The sequence below is a fragment of the Seriola aureovittata genome, chromosome 15 (assembly GCF_021018895.1).
Source record: "Seriola aureovittata isolate HTS-2021-v1 ecotype China chromosome 15, ASM2101889v1, whole genome shotgun sequence".
In the NCBI taxonomy this organism is placed as follows: domain Eukaryota; kingdom Metazoa; phylum Chordata; class Actinopteri; order Carangiformes; family Carangidae; genus Seriola; species Seriola aureovittata.
This window is the reverse complement of record NC_079378.1, coordinates 994,273-1,013,684: the sequence shown is the minus strand read 5'-3', so window position 1 is coordinate 1,013,684 and position 19,412 is coordinate 994,273. Positions and strand designations below refer to the sequence as shown.

At 46.3% G+C, this 19,412-nt stretch overlaps 1 protein-coding gene across 2 annotated transcripts; it reads left to right on the top strand.

Moving 5' to 3' along the window:
* Positions 1-18,963, top strand: slc13a5a (solute carrier family 13 member 5a). Of its 2 annotated transcripts, none has more exons than XM_056397432.1 (15): positions 1-587; positions 1,235-1,347; positions 2,067-2,349; positions 4,483-4,611; positions 8,212-8,348; positions 8,490-8,722; positions 9,353-9,526; positions 10,516-10,699; positions 10,897-11,019; positions 11,096-11,308; positions 15,576-15,679; positions 15,771-15,892; positions 16,009-16,170; positions 16,645-16,782; positions 16,873-18,963. In XM_056397432.1, exons 3-15 carry the CDS (start codon positions 2,236-2,238, stop codon positions 16,999-17,001), a joined length of 1,962 nt encoding a protein of 653 aa, XP_056253407.1. In that variant the 5' UTR covers positions 1-587; positions 1,235-1,347; positions 2,067-2,235; the 3' UTR covers positions 17,002-18,963. The 2 variants fall into 2 exon arrangements, with proteins under 2 accessions (XP_056253407.1, XP_056253406.1); XM_056397431.1 differs by having other exon boundaries at positions 1-614.
* Positions 18,964-19,412: the final 449 nt, after the last annotated feature.

The following is a 19,412-nucleotide window of genomic DNA, read 5'->3' as shown; positions in this document are numbered from 1 at the left end:
TTGAATTAGCCGGGAGTTAGGTGAAGCGAGGCAGAGCCAAAATGGCGGCGACGGAAACAGCCCACTCTGAGCTTCAAACCCGCTCTTCGGTAACCTGTGGGTGACGTCACGGAGCCATCTTTATTTAGTCTATGCTCCACACACACCCGACCTCTTTGGCCGTTTTTGAATTAACCGGGAGTTCGGCGGAGTCAGGTACCGGCAAGATGGCGACGTCAGACCTGCCTACTCTCAGCTTCAAATCCGCTCTTTTGTAACTTAAGGGTGACGTCACAGAGACTACGTTCATTTTTAATTACAGTCTATGCTCCACACACACCCGACCTCTTTAGCCGTTTTTGAATTAGCCGGGAGTTAGGTGGAGCGAGGCAGAGCCAAGATGGCGGCGACGGAAACAGCCCGCTCTGAGCTTCAAAACCGCTCTTCGGTAACCTGTGGGTGACGTCACAGAGACTACGTTCATTTTTAATTACAGTCTATGTTCCACACACACCCGACCTCTTTAGCCGTTTTTGAATTAGCCGGGAGTTAGGTGGAGTGAGGCAGAGCCAAGATGGCGTCGGCGGAGCAGCTACAGAAACCAACAGGTGATTTCAGGAGTCCGTCTGTGAGAGGTGGGAGAACTCAAAACTTTACTTTGGTAAAAGTACCAATAGAACTTAGAAATACTTCACTACAAGTAAAGCACTACATTCAAAAGCAGATACACGTGAAAGCACATTAGTATTTTCAAAAGTAAAACTATTTGTATCTGTGATTGATCTCTGATTGTCCAAACTGGGGGTGTGATCACTCCCTCAGTTCATAGTCATTTTATTTTTCAATTTCAGTTCATTCTTTATATTTTTATGCTTTTTAATTTGTAATGTGTGTAGTAAAGTGATCAATAGTGTCTGTTTGTAATCAGTTGTATTTGTAGCATTGTGACCAGCACCTCCATTAATGTGTTGCTACTTAATATACTATATTTAATTCCAATTTATTTGAGTTTATTTGAATTTATTTGATTATATTTCATTTAACAATGTACTGTCTGTAGAGACAGTTTTTTTTTTTTTTACTTTGTATAAAGTATTAATTTCACAATTTCAAGTATTTTTGGCACAAAAATTTCCTTTGGGATTAATAAAACTGTATTTTATGTTTTTATTTACTTAGGATTAAACACAGGGCTGGTGGAAACTGTCTTTAAAGTGATTTATAACATATTATATAACAATTATAACATTTGCAGATGAGCTCTCTGACAGAGGGACTTTGTCAGACTCAGCTGGTTGCAGTGAGACTCGGTCGTGTCCAAACACAACAGGAGGAAGAGAACAAACATGGAGAAGAGACTGAGCAAAGGTAAGAGGGAAGAGAGAGAGAAGAAGAGCGACATCAGGGCAAGAGAGAGGAGAAGAGAGAGGGAAAGATGCACTAATTAATCTCACCTTAACTTTAGTTGGAGTGGATTAGATTGAACCAGACTTCCTGCTCAGAGGCGGCAGTGTTACGGCCCCAGGAGAAGATGTTTAACTTTTCATAATATCAGTCGGGTTGTCATCATAAAATGTCTGAAGCACAAGGATATAAACTTATCAACTGTGTGATTTGAGGATGATGGTATCAGTTTGCACAGAGCTCTGTTTGGAGCTGCGAGAGGAAAAAACAGAAGAAGAAGTCACAGAGAGATCAGAGAGAACGTGACGACCTGTTTTAAATAAAACTACAAAACTTCAGGACATGGTTTCTAGAGCCAGGCTTGAATCTCCCTTTTGACTTTGTCAGAAAGGTTTAAAGTTTGAAGTGTGTTTGTCGTGGTGCAGATAAAGAGCGGTAAATGAATCTGTGCAGGAAGATAAAAGGTGAGTTCAGTCTGACGTAAACTGATCTGATTTCCTCTTCTGTGTTTACTCTGGTGAGAGTTTGGATAAAGTCTGCAGGGACTGTGTGTGTGTGTGTGTGTGTGTGTGTGTGTGTGTGTGTGTGTGTGTGTGTGTGTGTGTGTGTGTGTGTGTGTGTGTGTGTGTGTGTGTGTGTGTGTGTGTGTGTGTGTGTGTGTGTGTGTGTGTGTGTGTGGTAAGGTTAATATGTAGTGTCGACTGTGAAACGCTTCACAAGTGTGTTGGAGAGAGAGAGAGAGAGCAGCAGACGGAGTGTGAGCAGTGAAGAGACGAGTCTCATCGATACAGCTGTTCTCTGACAGTCATATAGACTGATTCTTCATCTTCATCATCATCTTCATCTTCACCCATGTCGGTTCTTCCTCTGCGGGTGAAAATGCTGCAGCAGGTCTGGAGGTTGAAGGGCATCGTTGTGCTCGTGTGCAGCCCGTTCATCCTGCTGCCGCTCGCTGTCAGCACCACGGTGAGACCAGTTTATATAACCAGTTAACCAGTTAACCAGTTCACTGATCAATGAGATCATAATTAAACCAGTTACACAAACCAGTTAAAATCTGTTCATGTTCAACCACTTGAAACATACCTGTTAACTGTGGTTTTCTCTGGTTCTCTGTTCTTCTCTTGTTCTTCTCTGGTTCTCTTGTTCTCTCTGTAGTTCTCTCGTTCTCTCTGGTTCTCTGGTTCTCTGTAGTTCTCTGTTCTCTGTAGTTCTCTGGTTCTCTGTTCTTCTCTGGTTCTCTGTAGTTCTCTTGTTCTCTCTGGTTCTCTGGTTCTCTGTAGTTCTCTGGTTCTCTGTTTTCTGGTTCTCGTTCTCTCTGGTTCTCTGTTCTCTGTAGTTCTCTGGTTCTCTCTGGTTCTCTGTTCTCTGTAGTTCTCTGTTCTCTGTAGTTCTTTGTGGTTCTCTTGTTCTCTGTAGTTCTCTGGTTCTCTCTGGTTCTTTTATTTTCTCTGTGGTTCTCTGGTTCTCTCTGGTTCTCTGTAGTTCTCTGTAGTTCTCTGTGGTTCTCTGTGGTTCTCAGTGGAACAGGTCACAGTGTTCTGTCAGTCATTGACAAACTGAGTTGAGGCTGTTTGAAGATTCACAGTTGTTAATTCAGTGGAAACACGTCACAGCTGATCTTTACTCACACTGACTCCTCTGTTGCCACAGTAACAATAATCTATCAATATCATATCAATAATCTATCAAAGGTTTCATAGTGAGTATGTATCATGTATTTACCTCCACAGTGTGAGAGCAAAAGATTAATACAGAACATGTTGAGAACTGATATATTTACCTGGGAGCTGGTTCAGACTCTGTCCCTCAAAGGCTCCAGTAACGTTTCCCAGAATCCCACTCTTCAGTGTGTGTGTGTGTGTGTGTGTGTGTGTGTGTGTGTGTGTGTGTGTGTGTGTGTGTGTGTGTGTGTGTGTGTGTGTGTGTGTGTGTCTTTACGTGAATGAAGGTGAATAAAAACAGAGTGGTGTGTTTGGACAGAGTCCGTCTTCCCGGCAGGACGAGACAACGTCACTTCAAACACAAACAGGCGTAGAGACGCGGCGGCCATCTTTTCCTCAGACTGGAGAATGGAAACAGTCTAATGAAAAACATTTAGTAAAAACACTAAAGATGTCATGTGCTCAGTCATTCATCATGTTTGTGTGAATAATATAAAACAAACTGTCAGATATATAAATATAATAAATATATAAACAACATTATAAAACTGTTTAAACTTTAAGTCAAGAATCTAAATGAAGCTGCAGCTGTTAGACGTATTAGAAACATTAATGAAGCTGTTTGAAGGTTGAAGTCATTTAAAGTTTATTAATGTTCATATTTTCTATTATTGTTCCAGGTGTTTTATTGTCATTGTTCCTGTCTACTAATACATTAATGAACATCAGACCTGATTAGAAACCGGTTATTATCTTCATAGACTGGTTGTCAATGATCAACAGGAGATCCATGTAAAGAGTTAATGATTTGTTCTTTTATATCAAAAGGTGCGTCTTTCTCTCATCAGAGAAATCTGGAAAAATAAAATAAAATTCTGTCTTTTTAGAAAAGTAAAGTATAAGATGAGATGAACCTTTATTGATCCCCTGTAGAGGAAATTCAGATGTGACACAGTAGCACAAAGGAAAAATGTAATAAGAAATAAAATAAGAAAAGAAACAGAATCTAAAATAAATAAGATAAAATAGAAATTCTAAATACAATAAGAATAGTCTGTTCTGTACATGCAGTTTGTTCCAATTCTGTTGTAATATACAATATGTGCACAGCAGTCTGTGAACTGACTGAATCCTCACACACACACACACACACACACACACACACACACACACACACACAGATGTGTCAGTCTAACAGCTGGATCCTGGAGTCTCTGGGTTTACACCGCATGAGTCTGTATCAACACCTCTCCTGTTTCTCCCTTTTGTTTTTACACTTTATATATTGTTCCATATTATTATTATTCCAGAGAGTATAGAGGTCAACTTAAACTTTATCGTGTGTGTGTGTGTGTGTGTGTGTGTGTGTTGTGTGTGTGTGTGTGTTGTGTGTGTGTGTGTGTGTGTGTGTGTGTGTGTGTGTGTGTGAACACAGGAGGCAGCCTGTGCTTACGTCATAGTCCTCATGGCGGTGTACTGGTGTACTGAGGTGCTGCCGCTGGCGGTGACGGCGCTGCTGCCGACCATCCTTTTCCCCGTCCTCGGCATCATGGAGTCCAAAGACGTAAGACCAGACGTCTTTTTCTCAAATATGCTTCTCTATTCTGTTCTGTTAGAATGAAAACATCTGTGAAGATGAATAAAAACTGATGTTAAAATCATGTAAACGTCGGCTTTAATACGCTGGTTAAAACACTCCCAAAGACTCAGTGCTCCTCTCCTCCACCGGCACCGGCACCGGCACCGGCACCAGCACCTCCCCCTGAGACCGAGTCCTGCTGTCGGTCCGGACACATCAACTGGATCTCCTCAGTAACAGACTTAACTTTTCTTCCCATATTACAAGAACTAATGACGTGTGCACCGTTTCACCTGTCCTCCTCCTCACGTTCCTCCTCCTCACGTTCCTCCTCCTCGCGTTCCTCCTCCTCACGTTCCTCCTCCTCACGTTCCTCCTCCTCACGTTCCTCCTCCTCACGTTCCTCCTCCTCACGTTCCTCCTCCTCCTCCTCCTCACGTTCCTCCTCCTCCTCCTCCTCACGTCCTCCTCCTCACGTTCCTCCTCTCACGTTCCTCCTCCTCCTCACGTCCTCCTCCTCACGTTCCTCCTCCTCCTCGCGTTCCTCGCGATCCTCCTCCTCACGTTCCTCCTCCTCACGTCCTCCTCCTCACGTCCTCCTCCTCACGTTCCTCTCCTCACGTTCCTCCTCCTCACGTTCCTCCTCAAGATCCTCCTCCTCACGTTCCTCCTCCTCACGTTCCTCCTCCTCACGTTCCTCCTCCTCACGTTCCTCCTCCTCACGTTCCTCCTCCTCGCGTTCCTCCTCCTCACGTTCCTCCTCCTCACGATCCTCCTCCTCACGATCCTCCTCCTCACGTTCCTCCTCCTCACGTTCCTCCTCCTCAAGATCCTCCTCCTCACGTTCCTCCTCCTCACGTTCCTCCTCCTCACGTTCCTCCTCCTCAAGATCCTCCTCCTCACGTTCCTCCTCCTCAAGATCCTCCTCCTCACGATCCTCCTCCTCACGTTCCTCCTCAAGATCCTCCTCCTCACGATCCTCCTCCTCACGTTCCTCCTCCTCACGTTCCTCCTCCTCACGTTCCTCCTCCTCACCTTCCTCCTCCTCACGTTCCTCCTCCTCACGTTCCTCCTCCTCGCGTTCCTCCTCCTCGCGTTCCTCCTCCTCACGTTCCTCCTCCTCACGTTCCTCCTCCTCACGTTCCTCCTCCTCACGTTCCTCCTCCTCGCCTTCCTCCTCCTCGCGTTCCTCCTCCTCGCGTTCCTCCTCCTCGCGTTCCTCCTCCTCGCGTTCCTCCTCCTCACGTTCCTCCTCCTCAAGATCCTCCTCCTCGCGTTCCTCCTCCTCGCGTTCCTCCTCCTCGCGTTCCTCCTCCTCGCGTTCCTCCTCCTCACGATCCTCCTCCTCACGTTCCTCCTCCTCACGATCCTCCTCCTCGCGTTCCTCCTCCTCACGATCCTCCTCCTCAAGATCCTCCTCCTCACGTTCCTCCTCCTCAAGATCCTCCTCCTCAAGATCCTCCTCCTCGCGTTCCTCCTCCTCGCGTTCCTCCTCCTCACGATCCTCCTCCTCACGTTCCTCCTCCTCAAGACCCTCCTCCTCACGTTCCTCCTCCTCAAGACCCTCCTCCTCACGATCCACCTCCTCACGATCCTCCTCCTCGCGTTCCTCGCGATCCTCCTCCTCGCGTTCCTCCTCCTCGCGTTCCTCCTCCTCGCGATCCTCCTCCTCGCGTTCCTCCTCCTCGCGATCCTCCTCCTCGCGTTCCTCCTCCTCACGATCCTCCTCCTCACGTTCCTCCTCCTCGCGTTCCTCCTCCTCGCGTTCCTCGCGATCCTCCTCCTCGCGTTCCTCCTCCTCGCGTTCCTCCTCCTCGCGTTCCTCCTCCTCGCGTTCCTCGCGATCCTCCTCCTCACGATCCTCCTCCTCGCGATCCTCCTCCTCGCGTTCCTCCTCCTCGCGTTCCTCCTCCTCACGTTCCTCGCGATCCTCCTCCTCACGTTCCTCCTCCTCACGTTCCTCCTCCTCACGATCCTCCTCCTCGCGTTCATCGCGATCCTCCTCCTCGCGTTCCTCCTCCTCGCGATCCTCCTCCTCGCGTTCCTCCTCCTCGCGTTCCTCCTCCTCGCGTTCCTCCTCCTCGCGATCCTCCTCCTCGCGTTCCTCCTCCTCACGTTCCTCCTCCTCACGTTCCTCCTCCTCGCGTTCATCGCGATCCTCCTCCTCGCGTTCCTCCTCCTCGCGATCCTCCTCCTCGCGTTCCTCCTCCTCGCGTTCCTCTTCCTCGCGATCCTCCTCCTCGCGTTCCTCCTCCTCGCGATCCTCCTCCTCACGTTCCTCCTCCTCGCGTTCCTCCTCCTCGCGTTCCTCGCGATCCTCCTCCTCGCGTTCCTCCTCCTCGCGTTCCTCTTCCTCGCGATCCTCCTCCTCGCGTTCCTCCTCCTCGCGTTCCTCCTCCTCGCGTTCCTCGCGATCCTCCTCCTCGCGTTCCTCCTCCTCGCGTTCCTCGCGTTCCTCTTCCTCGCGTTCCTCCTCCTCGCGTTCCTCCTCCTCGCGTTCCTCCTCCTCGCGTTCCTCCTCCTCGCGTTCCTCTTCCTCGCGATCCTCCTCCTCGCGTTCCTCCTCCTCGCGTTCCTCCTCCTCGCGTTCCTCTTCCTCGCGATCCTCCTCCTCGCGTTCCTCCTCCTCGCGTTCCTCGCGTTCCTCCTCCTCGCGTTCCTCCTCCTCGCGTTCCTCCTCCTCGCGTTCCTCTTCCTCGCGATCCTCCTCCTCACGATCCTCTGTGTGTGTGTGTGTGTGTGTGTCTGTGTGTGTGTGTGTCTGTGTGTCTGTGTGTGTGTGTGTGTGTGTGTGTGTCTGTGTGTGTGTGTCTGTCTGTGTGTGTGTGTGTTCTGTCTGTGTGTGTGTGTCTGTCTGTGTGTGTGTCTGTGTGTGTGTGTGTGTCTGTTGTGTGTGTGTGTGTGTTGTGTGTGTGTGTGTGTTCTGTGTGTGTGTCTGTCTGTGTGTGTGTGTGTTCTGTCTGTGTGTGTGTGTCTGTCTGTGTGTGTGTGTGTGTGTCCTGTGTGTGTGTGTCTGTCTGTGTTGTGTGTGTGTGTGTGTCTGTGTGTTGTGTGTGTGTGTGTGTGGTGTCTGTGTGTGTGTTGTGTGTGTGTGTGTGTGTGTGTGTGTGTGTGTCTGTCTGTGTGTGTGTGTCTGTGTGTGTGTGTGTGTCTGTGTGTGTGTCTGTGTGTCTGTGTGTGTGTGTGTCTGTGTCTGTGTGTCTGTGTGTGTGTGTGTGTGTGTGTCTGTGTGTGTGTGTGTGTGGTCTGTGTGTGTGTGTGTGTGTGTGTGTCTGTCTGTGTCTGTGTGTGTGTGTGTGTGTGTGTCTGTGTGTGTGTGTGTGTCTGTGTGTGTGTGTGTCTGTGTGTGTGTGTGTGTGTGTGTGTGTGTCTGTGTGTCTGTGTGTCTGTGTGTGTCTGTGTGTGTGTCTGTGTGTGTGTGTGTCTGTGTGTCTGTGTGTGTGTGAGTGTGTGTGTCTGTCTGTGTGTGTGTGTGTGTGTGTGTGTGTCTGTGTGTGTGTGTGTGTCTGTGTGTCTGTGTGTGTGTGTGTGTGTGTGTGTGTGTGTGTGTGTGTGTGTGTGTGTGTGTGTGTGTGTGTGGTACAGGTGTGTATGCAGTACCTGAAGGACACTAACATGCTGTTTGTGGGGGGGCTGATGGTGGCCGTGGCCGTGGAGCACTGGAACCTCCATAAACGCATCGCCCTCAGAGTGCTGCTGCTGGTCGGCGTGCGACCCGCCCTGTGAGTCCTGGTCTCTGTGAAACCTCACCATGAGAGAGCTCAGCAAATATTTCAGAATAAAAGCACAAGGTGAACGTGTCACCACTCTGCGGACTGAAGCATCACCATGTTTCCACCCCCTCCTCCTCCCCTGTGTCCCAGGTTGATGCTGGGGTTCATGGGAGTGACGGCCTTCCTGTCCATGTGGATCAGCAACACGGCCACCACCGCCATGATGGTCCCCATCGTCCAGGCCGTCCTGGACCAGCTCCACGGCAACGTGGACTCTGAACCCTCGACCAAGAGCCAGAGCAGGACTGTGGTTCTGCACCAGGAGCACCAGGAGAAAACCGTCAGCGTCCTGCAGACCGTCGCTCTGAGCGTCCCGGACAAAGGTGCTCCTCAACACACCTGCTCATTCACTGTGTAGACTGTGTCAGCAGCCATTTTGTTTTCAGGTTTTCGTTCTGTCTCATTCTCGTGGACACGATGTCTCAGTAACGGCATGACATTCACTTGGACTCAAGGATGAACTGATTAGATTTTGGTGGCTAAAGGTTAAAGGTCAGGGTCAGTGTGACCTCACAAAACATTTTTAGCCATTACTCAAGACTTCACAGCAATTATGACAAAATTTCAAACAGATGGTTCATATTTTCTCTGACTCTGGATAAACAGGAAGTGACCTGAAACGAGTCCGAGTGGCGGAGGGATACGACCACGAGGAGCTGGTTCTAGTTATTTTACAAGACAATCGTCGTCACGTTCAAAAGAGTCACTGACAATAAATACGTTTTCAAATCCACAATCGTCTTTCCAGAACAGGTTCCACTGCCGGCTGAAGTAAATGTGGTTCTTGTGGAGACTAAGCCAATGAAAGTGGTTATTTTCCCCGTCTGTGCTTGTCGGGACATGTCATGGTAATACTCTCTGGTAGTCGGATCCAGTGTTTTACTGGCTGACTTCAGATTCTGATGCAAAAGTGGCTTCATGGATTCATCAAATATGAACCTGTTTCCTCCCAGGTGCGCCCGGGACGATCCAGGCACAAGGCGACTCAGAGAAAACCAGCGACCTGCAGGACACCAACGTGTCCCCTGAGCAGACAGTGATGTCAGAGGGTCACATGGACAAGCAGGAGATCGTCAAACCAACACCACAAGACAAACCTCCTTCAGATGGGACCAGTGCTGGACCTGGTGAGTCCTACATTCATATACGAAGATGGACTGTACTGTCTGTAGCTGCCGTACAACCTTCGTCCGGCTGAGCAGGAAGACTTGTATGTATTGACTTTCAGAGCTGGGACGCCTCTGAAAACCTTTATTGGATGCTGTAACATCCGAGACTTCACGTTCACACTTCAAGTCATAACTCTTAAATCTGATCACACAGACACGAAACACATGTTAGATCCAGTATGACTCACACCTTCCACGCACATGATCATCAGTGATGTCAGTGGTGAGTAAATGTCCATAAAACCTCTTAGAAATCATAGAAAACAAGCCGCTCGTCACACCTGCAGAGCTTTGTTCAAAATCCTCAAGTTTTAAAGTTTCTTTCAGTCTCACAATAATCCAGTGACAGTCTGTACATCCATGATGCGCTGCGAACAGGAACTGATAACGTTCAATGGGACAAAATGTGAACAAATAAAGGCTGAAGAACGCTATACTTCCTGTTTACATTCCCCTACAAAAAATAAGGGGAGTTTTATTGTAGCTCCAAAACGTGGTGATTTAAGGTCAAATTCAATGAGATCTCAGTCAAACATTCATTACCACACCACATGTCTGCAGGAAGATTCATGTCTGCAAGTTGTTTTTTATAGAAATGAACTCAAAACAACAATGAGGGAAATTAAAAAAACAAACCATAAAAGTAAAAATAAAATACACTTTAAAAAAAGCAATTTTTTAAAAGAAAAATTCAAGAAAAAGTTGTAATATTTTTAGAATAACATCATGGTCTTTGGTAGAGGTTGTAATATTTCAAGAAAAAAAGACATAATATGATTTTAAACATTGTAATTTTGAAGAAAAACGTAATATTTAATGAATAAAATTGTAATATTACGAGAATAAAGTCATAATACTATAAGAAAGTGGAGACAGACGTTGTGAGTTCGGCTCTCTGTCTGTAGATAAGGAACTGGTGTAACAGTCTGTAAACGCCTCTGTCGCAGCCGTCGTGTCCGTGGAGAACGTCTGCTGTCAGATGGAGCTGGAGGAGCTGAGCGACGAGGAGGAGGAGAGGAGGAGGATGAGTAAAGGCCTCCTGCTGTGTGTGTGCTACGCCGCCAGCATCGGAGGCATCGCCACTCTGACGGGAACCGGACCGAACCTGGTCCTGATCGGACAGATGAGCCAGTAAGTTCTGATCCACGAACACAGGAAGACCCTGGTGTTCTGACGCTTCCTGACCTCCCTCCTCTGTCTGTGAGTCTGTTTTATAGAAGCAGGATGTCTTATTGTGAAATGAAACTTCCTGTTTGTCTTATTGTGAAGGGAAACTTCCTGTCTGTCTTATTCTGAAAGAAAACTTCCTGTCTGGTTGTCTCTCGCAGACTCTTCCCTCAGAACGGGGACGTCATCAACTTTGCGTCCTGGTTTGCGTTTGCCTTCCCCACCATGGTGCTGATGCTGACGCTCGCCTGGTTCTGGCTTCAGTTCCTCTACGTCGGCTGCAAGTGAGTCGCCTCAACACCAAAACCACTTCCTGTTTGTGAGTCGGGGTGAAGGTCCTGATGACCTGTTGTGTTGCAGCTTGCGGAGGACGTGGGGCTGCGGGGCCGTCCAATCAGAGAAGGAGCGAGCGGCGTACGAGGTGATCCGGGACGAGCATCAGCGTCTGGGACCCATGAGTTACGGGGAGGTCAGCGTCCTGGCGCTCTTCATCCTCATGGTGGCGTTGTGGTTCACCAGAGACCCCAGCTTCATGGACGGCTGGGCCACGCACGTCTTCAACGCCAAGGCCGAGTGAGTCCCACAAGCATTTCCTGTTCCAGACCGTCTGTTCTCTGTGGTCCAGTCTCTGTGGTCCAGTCTCTGTGGTCCAGTCTCAGTGGTCCAGTCTCAGTGGTCCAGTCTCTCTCTGTAGTCCAGTCTCAGTGGTCCAGTCTCTGTGGTCCAGTCTCTGTGGTCCAGTCTCAGTGGTCCAGTCTCTCTCTGTAGTCCAGTCTCAGTGGTCCAGTCTCTGTGGTCCAGTCTCAGTGGTCCAGTCTCTCTCTGTAGTCCAGTCTCAGTGGTCCAGTCTCTGTGGTCCAGTCTCTGTGGTCCAGTCTCAGTGGTCCAGTCTCTGTGGTCCAGTCTCTGTGGTCCAGTCTCTGTAGTCCAGTCTCAGTGGTCCAGTCTCAGTGGTCCAGTCTCAGTGGTCCAGTCTCTCTCTGTAGTCCAGTCTCAGTGGTCCAGTCTCTGTGGTCCAGTCTCTGTGGTCCAGTCTCAGTGGTCCAGTCTCTGTGGTCCAGTCTCTGTAGTCCAGTCTCAGTGGTCCAGTCTCTGTGGTCCAGTCTCTGTAGTCCAGTCTCTGTAGTCCAGTCTCAGTGGTCCAGTCTCAGTGGTCCAGTCTCTGTGGTCCAGTCTCAGTGGTCCAGTCTCAGTGGTCCAGTCTCAGTGGTCCAGTCTCTGTAGTCCAGTCTCAGTGGTCCAGTCTCTGTGGTCCAGTCTCAGTGGTCCTGTCTCAGTGGTCCAGTCTCAGTGGTCCAGTCTCAGTGGTCCAGTCTCTCTCTGTAGTAATTCATTTTCTTTCACATTTTGCTCTAAATGTGAAACTTTAAAACTCTGTTAGAATTAACCCCAAATGTCTGTGTGTGTGTGTGTGTGTGTGTGTGTGTGTGTGTGTGTGTGTGTGTGTGTGTGTGTGCATTAATGTAAAGTGGAAAAAGTTTGCAGGAATGAATGAACTCTCAGTTAAACTCAGACGTCGCCTCAGGACAAAAACCTCTGAACCAACAGGAATCAGAGGCGAAGAACAAACAGAGGAAACGTGTCCTGGGTACAAACGCTCAACTCATGTCACGTCAACAGCTGCAGGTCTGACCTGTGGCGCTGGACTGAGATCAGCTGTTCGCTTTATTAGGCTGCAGGTCACAGAGGCTGAAACATATCACGACTTTTCAGACGTGGTTAAAGTCTTTGATCCAGTGACTCTGGATTATTATTTAAAGAAGCAGATTCATTTAGAATCAGGGCGGAACAGAGTTGCTGCTCTACTCTGGTTTTAATGACACTTGACCCTCCCCCACCCCCCCACCCCCCCACCCCCACCTCAGTCACCTGCTAACAGCAACATTATAAAGCCTTTACTATCGCTGTGTATGGTGTTTATAAAGGCTGAATATGGGGACAGGTCAGTTATTGTCTGCTACGACTTTTCTGAGTCAGAACTTGAGTCTGAACTCAGACATGAAACACATTTAAAGAATCGGTGTGACACTTCCTGATGATGTCATCATCTCTGATGTCCCTCCACAATAAAGCTCCAGAAACCAACTTAAAACCAGAGGAAACAGAGTCTGCAGAAAAGCACTGACAATCCTCCTGTTCCTTCAGTATCACAGTGATCCAGTGACAGATGTCTGAACATCCATGATGCACTGCAGACAGGAAGTGATCACAGCTGATTCGGCTGCTGAGTTCACCTGTACCAGGTGTGTGGTCAGCTCCGGTTAAACAGAGCATGTGTTGTCAGAACACGAAGGAAATCCATGTCCACACGTCCAAATGACGTCATCAGTGTTTTTATTTCAGGCTTAAATGCACCTGATTGGAAGACCTGCAGTGCCTCTGACACCAGGCTCCGCCCCTTAACCTATCACCTGCTTTCTTATCCTTACACACTCATTCATAAACTCCCAGCTGGGTCACATGATCAGCAGGAGCGAGCTCTGAAACTCGAGTCAGACAGAGAAGCAGAAAACAACAAGGGGTGGAGGGGTGAGGGACTCAGGCCCATTCTCCTGACCTGGTTCTGAAGAATCAGGGGTGGTCGTTCACCTCGGACCTGCAGTTTGTGCAAATGAATGATTTCAACATGTCTTATGATGACACAGGTGACACGTCCTGAACCGGGACAACTGAGATCACTCACCTCAGACTGATCCTTCAGATCCACAGCTGTCTTCACACACCGACATGTTTATAACGTTAATGTATGGAATGACAAAGTGAGAACAGTGTTTAAAGTCCAGGAGACTGATGAACCGACAGTTTTCAGCCTCAGCAGCTGGAGAACACAGGGGAGCATTTAGCAGCTAAAGAAGAGCTGGTGACCAAACATTGTTCTTACATAGAGCTGCAACCAGCAGTTATTTACTGATTATTCATGTAGCCACCAAGCATCAACCTCCAGACTGAAACATGAAGCATCAACATGAAGAACCAGAAGCTGCAGTTCCTCTAACGACCACTAGAGTCTGGCTCCAACAGTGAGTCAGTCCCCATAGACTCCCATGTTAAAATGTCCAACTTTACAGCAGAAATAAACATGTTTACAGCCTGGTACAAAAACTGTTTTGGTCTCTAGAGCTAATTTCCTCCTTCATGACACCTGTTTATATAACTCACCTGTTTACATTTTATTAAGGACTACAGTTATGGAGGCTTGAGGGCGCCCCTCCTCTTTGACCATATTTGGATTAGCTGGGAGTTGGGGGCGGAGTCAGACTCTGCCAAGATGGTGACAGCGGTGCAGCTCACTCTGAGCTTCAGAGACAAGACAAAACCTAAAGATAAATCATTTCCTGTCATGTGATGACATATTATAATATTTTTCATTTTTGCTTAAACAAATAATTGAAACATATAATCAAACATCACAATAGTTGCAGATTCATTTTCCGTTGATCAGCTAATCAATTAATAAATTGATTATTACAGTTCTCGACTTACACCCCTACAGATGAATGATCATGTTGCTCTGTAGCTGCTGCTGTTTGACAACAAGCTCAACAGATCAGAAATATCACAACAATCACTCAGGTTTAAAACGATTAACTTAAATTTATTTAATTAAAATCTGAATTTAAAAATCTGTGATTTACATTAAATTTCCTATATTTTTAAAATGTGTCTCAAGACTTCATGCGATGAATTTGAAAAAATCAAAAAAAAGAAGGAAGTCACCAGTGAAAGCTTCATTTAGACGCGACTGTGAATGGTTTGATCTTCTTTACTCCGACTAACAAAACCCAGAAATGTTCAAACACAAAACAACAAAAGAGAAAGAAAAGAAGATTTTATCTGCAACTTATTTGACTGAAACTTTTCACTGATGATCAAAAGAAGTGGAGAGTAGAAAATAGATGTGTTTTTTTATGCTCATCAACAGAAAACGAATTAATTTCTGTAACTGGGATTTTTATATGAGAAACCACATTAAATCTACTTTGGGTTTAAAAGGATGAATATTGTTCATGTGACCTTTTTAATTTGAGTCAGACATAAAAATCTGCAGCTAGAAGCTAGCTCCCTCCTGAAGTTAACGCAACAAAAGCCGTCAAAGGTCAGAAAAACACTCAGCAGGTGGATGTGGAAATCTCCCTGGACTCTCTGGTTTCTGGGTGTAAGCAAATACAAACAGTTTGTGCTGAAATCCCCATTCATGAACTGAGCGGCTGCTGTTGCACCATGTGACGGCAGCAGCAGACTTTGGCTGCAGCTCTGACTTCATGATGGTTGTGTAAGGAAACAGCAGCACGAGGCTCTGATGTCCCTGTAGTTTCATTTTCTCCTGTGAAAATCCAGTAAATCTGTCGCCTACACCAGAATCTGAACCAGGGCCCACCCCCACCCCCCACCCCCCACCCCCCATCCCCCATCCCCCACCCCCCACCCCCCATCCCCCAACGAGAGCGAGAGGGCGATAGGTAGTTGGTTTGTTAGTATCATGGATGGATCACTGCATCATCATCAAAACGCTCTGTTTGTAGTAGCTGCTGTTTTCTTACAGAGACGCAGACATATAAACCACAAAACCTCTCTCTCTCTCTCTCTCTCTCTCTCTCTCTCTCCCTCCCTCCCTCTCTCTCTCTCTCTCTCTCTCTCTCCCTCTCCCTCCCTCCTCTCTCTCTCTCTCCCTCTCCCTATCTCTCTCTCTCTCCCTCTCTCTCTCTCTCTCTCTCCCTCCCTCTCTCTCTCTCTCTCTCTCTCTCCCTCTCCCTCCCTCCCTCTCTCTCTCTCTCTCTCTCTCCCTCCCTCTCTCTCTCTCTCCCTCTCCCTCCCTCTCTCTCTCTCTCTCTCTCTGCAGGTTCGTCACTGATGCGACCGTCTCTCTGTTTGTTGCCATTCTGTTGTTCGTTCTTCCCTCTGAGCCGCCGCTCTACCTCTGCTGCTGGAGGAGCTCTGACACAGGTAACACACACACAACACACACACACACACACACACACACACACACACACAACATGGATTTGTGTGTAATTTTTTTCTTTTTATCAATCAGACTCCCAGGTGTCACGAGTCCCCGCCCCTCCCCTGCTCACCTGGCAGGTGACTCAGAAGAAGATGCCGTGGAACATCGTCCTGCTGCTGGGAGGAGGCTTCGCTCTGGCCAAGGGCAGCGAGGTGAGTTGTTGTTGCAGAGCTGCATGACGGTTAGCACATGTGATCTCATGTCTGACGTGTGTGTGTGTGTGTGTGTGTGTGTGTGTGTGTGTGTGTGTATGTGTGTGTGTCGTCAGGAGTCCGGTCTGTCCCGCTGGCTCGGCACTCAGATGACACCGCTCCACTCCATCCCTCCCTGGGCCATCGCCGTCGTCCTCTGCCTCCTTGTCGCCACCTTCACCGAGTGTGCCAGCAACGTCGCCACGGCAACACTCTTCCTGCCCATCCTGGCCTCCATGGTAACAAAACACACAGCAGTGTCCATGCACACATAAAAACATAGAGAATATTCTCACTGTAATAGTTGGTCATCGTCAGCGTACAGTCGGAGTAAAAGAGGGCGGAGTCAGTGGTGCTGCACTTCCTGCAAATGTTTCACATTAGAAGTCCACTAAAATGTGAGGGGCTGGCCCCCTGAACCACTGGAAGAGTTTTAATGTGAAACATCTTCACAGGAAGTTGAGTTTCGGTAACAACAGAGAAAAAAAACAGCAAAGTAGAATTAAATGAATTAAACAGTAGTAGTGTTAAAACGAGGAACTGAGAGCTGCGGTTCTTTCTGGTTTCTGATGATGTCTGTGTGTGAACGCTGGCTCTGCTGCCCCCTGGTGGTCAAACTAATCTTTTCACGCAGGTTTAAACTTGATAATAAAGGTTAAAACAGTTGAATTGATTGTTCTGTATTGATATGTTTTATGTGTGTGTCCTGACAGTCTCAGTCGATGAGCTTGAATCCTCTGTACGTGATGATCCCCTGCACCCTCAGCGCCTCCTTCGCCTTCATGCTGCCAGTGGCCACGCCCCCCAACGCCATCGTCTTCTCCTACGGTTTCCTCAAAGTGTCAGACATGGTGAGTTTTGTCAGGACAGAGAAAACAAGATAACTCAGACCCACCGGTGAAGTCTTAATAACCCCCCCCCACCCTCTGCGCCCCCCGCAGGCTAAAACAGGCGTGGTGATGAACATCATCGGGATCGGCTGCATCAGTCTGGCCATCAACAGTTGGGGTCGTGTCATGTTTTCTCTGGACTCATTCCCTGAGTGGGCCAACACCACCGCGCCAGTGTAGGGCCGCCTCTGTTTCCTGCCACCTCCTGGACTCTGGATGGTTTTTATATTCCCACTGCAGCTTGTGACGGTTCTGAAGCGGCGTCTGGACCTCACCACTGATCGAGAGCGTGTTTCCCAAAAGTTTCAACTCTAGCTGCAGGTAGAAGTTCACCATAGATTCTTAACAATATTAAAATAATCATTAAATTACTTTGCCATTTCTTTTATCACTGTCAGGAAAAGTCAAGTTAACTCCACTCAGATCTTAATGCAGGAATTAGAGGAACTGTGTCCTTTGAGCCACAGGAAAGCTGCAATTATGTGATTTGTTGTTTTTGTTTTTTTGCAATTTCCATTTCTATAATGTTAATTCTAGCAATTGTATCTTTAATTTGTCCAATTTAAAGTTGAATTAATAGATTTTTTGTTTGTTTATTTATTTATTTTTTATTTTCTGGCCACACTCATATTATCACATTATAAAGTAGTGTGGCTAACATGTTAGCAAAAGCTGCTAATGTTCATATTTCCTAAGATAAGAACAGAAAATGGATGGTTTTCATTCACTGATTAATTCCCATCACTCATACTTTTAAAAGCCTCCCAGATGTTCAAAGGACCTGATTCTCCCATTCACAGAGGTTTTTAAATTTGAAAGGTCTGCAGGAAGTGTTGGGTCTCGCTGAGAGCAGCTTCATAATAATAAAAAAAACAGCAAAGTAGAAATTAATTTAAATAATAAGTGACTATAAATAATAAGTGTTTCTCTTCAGCTTAGGAAAATAAAATCTAATGTCATAGACTTTACTGTTAGTTTAAACCTCAAAAAGGTATAACTGACAAAACAGTTCTTCTTCAGTGGTGTTTTTATTTACGGTTGAGGCTTGGGAAACTGACTCTAGATCAGTGAGCAGACTCCAGCTGGACTTCACTAATCAGGGAACTTTTCTGTCCCGACTCTCATCCCTGCGAATTGGAATTATTTTAAGTGATTAGAAAATACAGTAGATACTGTTTGTTTTTTATTGTTTTCTATTTAAACATATGAGTTTTATTTAGTAACATAGTTTTTATGAGAGTGAACATGTTGTGTACATACGTAATAGCAGAGTTTTGTATCGTCTTGTTGCTAACAGTTTTATTAAAGTTGATCTTTAAAGAAACGTGAGTCAACAATCCTTTGATTGTATGAGTGAAGAGTATAGCTAATGAGAGACTTTTATTTTGAATGATATCAAACCCAGAATATAACCATTAAATGTAAAAATATGTCATTTTACTGTGATATATGATAACTATATAGATATAAGAAATATGTGATTGTAAAAATATACAATATAGATATAAATGTATCTGACATCTTGACTCAAAAAAACAAGAAAAGCTCCTAAAATAAAAGGTCTAATATTGTTTTCAGTTTCGCCTCTAAACTTCTCACATGCTTTAATTTCAATAACTGTTTGAGGCTCAAAGGTCAAATCATCCAATATTTTTCAGGAAAGTAAAAGAAATTACAAACCATTTGTATCAGAACTTTATTTTGTCTTCTTCTCGCTCACGTTAATTATCTGATGAGCCATAAATTTACTTTTTAATTGCATGAATCTGATAACACTCCTGTGCTTTTACTTCGGTGGGATTGTAAATGCAGAATATTTTTCATTGTGTTAACTTCAAGGGACACATTACCATTACAGTCAACTGATTCCTTGTTGATATAAAAATATTGATTAGTGCAGGTTTAACCCTTTGACCACTCAACCACTCATCGCCTCAAATGTATTTAAATTTGTTTTTTAAATGTAATTAAAAACAACTCACACTGGATTAATCATTGCACTTTTTCTCCTCTGTGTCATAGCTACAGGTAACTGTAGGAAATAAAGATCTTAACTTTATTTCTAGTCAGACAGCTCCACCTGTACAGCAGCTGCAGCATTGACACACTGTCAAGTGTCACAATAAAAGACCTGTCCAGGAACGGATTCTCACATGGTTGAATTATTGATGTGTTATGTATCTCTACAGAATATGAATTAACTCTGGATGAATCAAATGAATCACATCGTCTCCAGTGTCAGTCATGCAGCTGGGAATGGGAGAAATGGCTTTAAGGATCAGAGGAGTGAAGTTAATGTTGACACACAGGGTTAATGTCCAGGGACAATGTGATAAACATCCAGCCTGAAGTGTGTTTTAGCAGACTGATGGGAACATGATTGGACAAATTTCACATGTTTGAAAGTTGATGCAAAGGCAGAAAACCCGGTGTTCGATTATAGCACCACCCTGGTTATTCCCATTACCACATGTTGACCTCAATAAACAGAACAAACTGAGGGATGAGTCAAAACAACTTCCAGAGTGGTACACAGTCCAGAAATATGTTGATATTCTATATTCACAGATGTCTCCAAAGATCCTGATACC

Excerpts from the sequence above, each read along its gene's own strand:
- slc13a5a (XM_056397432.1), top strand. The coding sequence starts at position 2,236 with ATGTCGGTTCTTCCTCTGCGGGTGAAAATGCTGCAGCAGGTCTGGAGG. Across the intron at positions 9,527-10,515 it reads TGGGACCAGTGCTGGACCTG|CCGTCGTGTCCGTGGAGAAC; the intron begins GTGAGTCCTACA and ends CCTCTGTCGCAG. Across the intron at positions 16,171-16,644 it reads TGCCCATCCTGGCCTCCATG|TCTCAGTCGATGAGCTTGAA; the intron begins GTAACAAAACAC and ends GTGTCCTGACAG.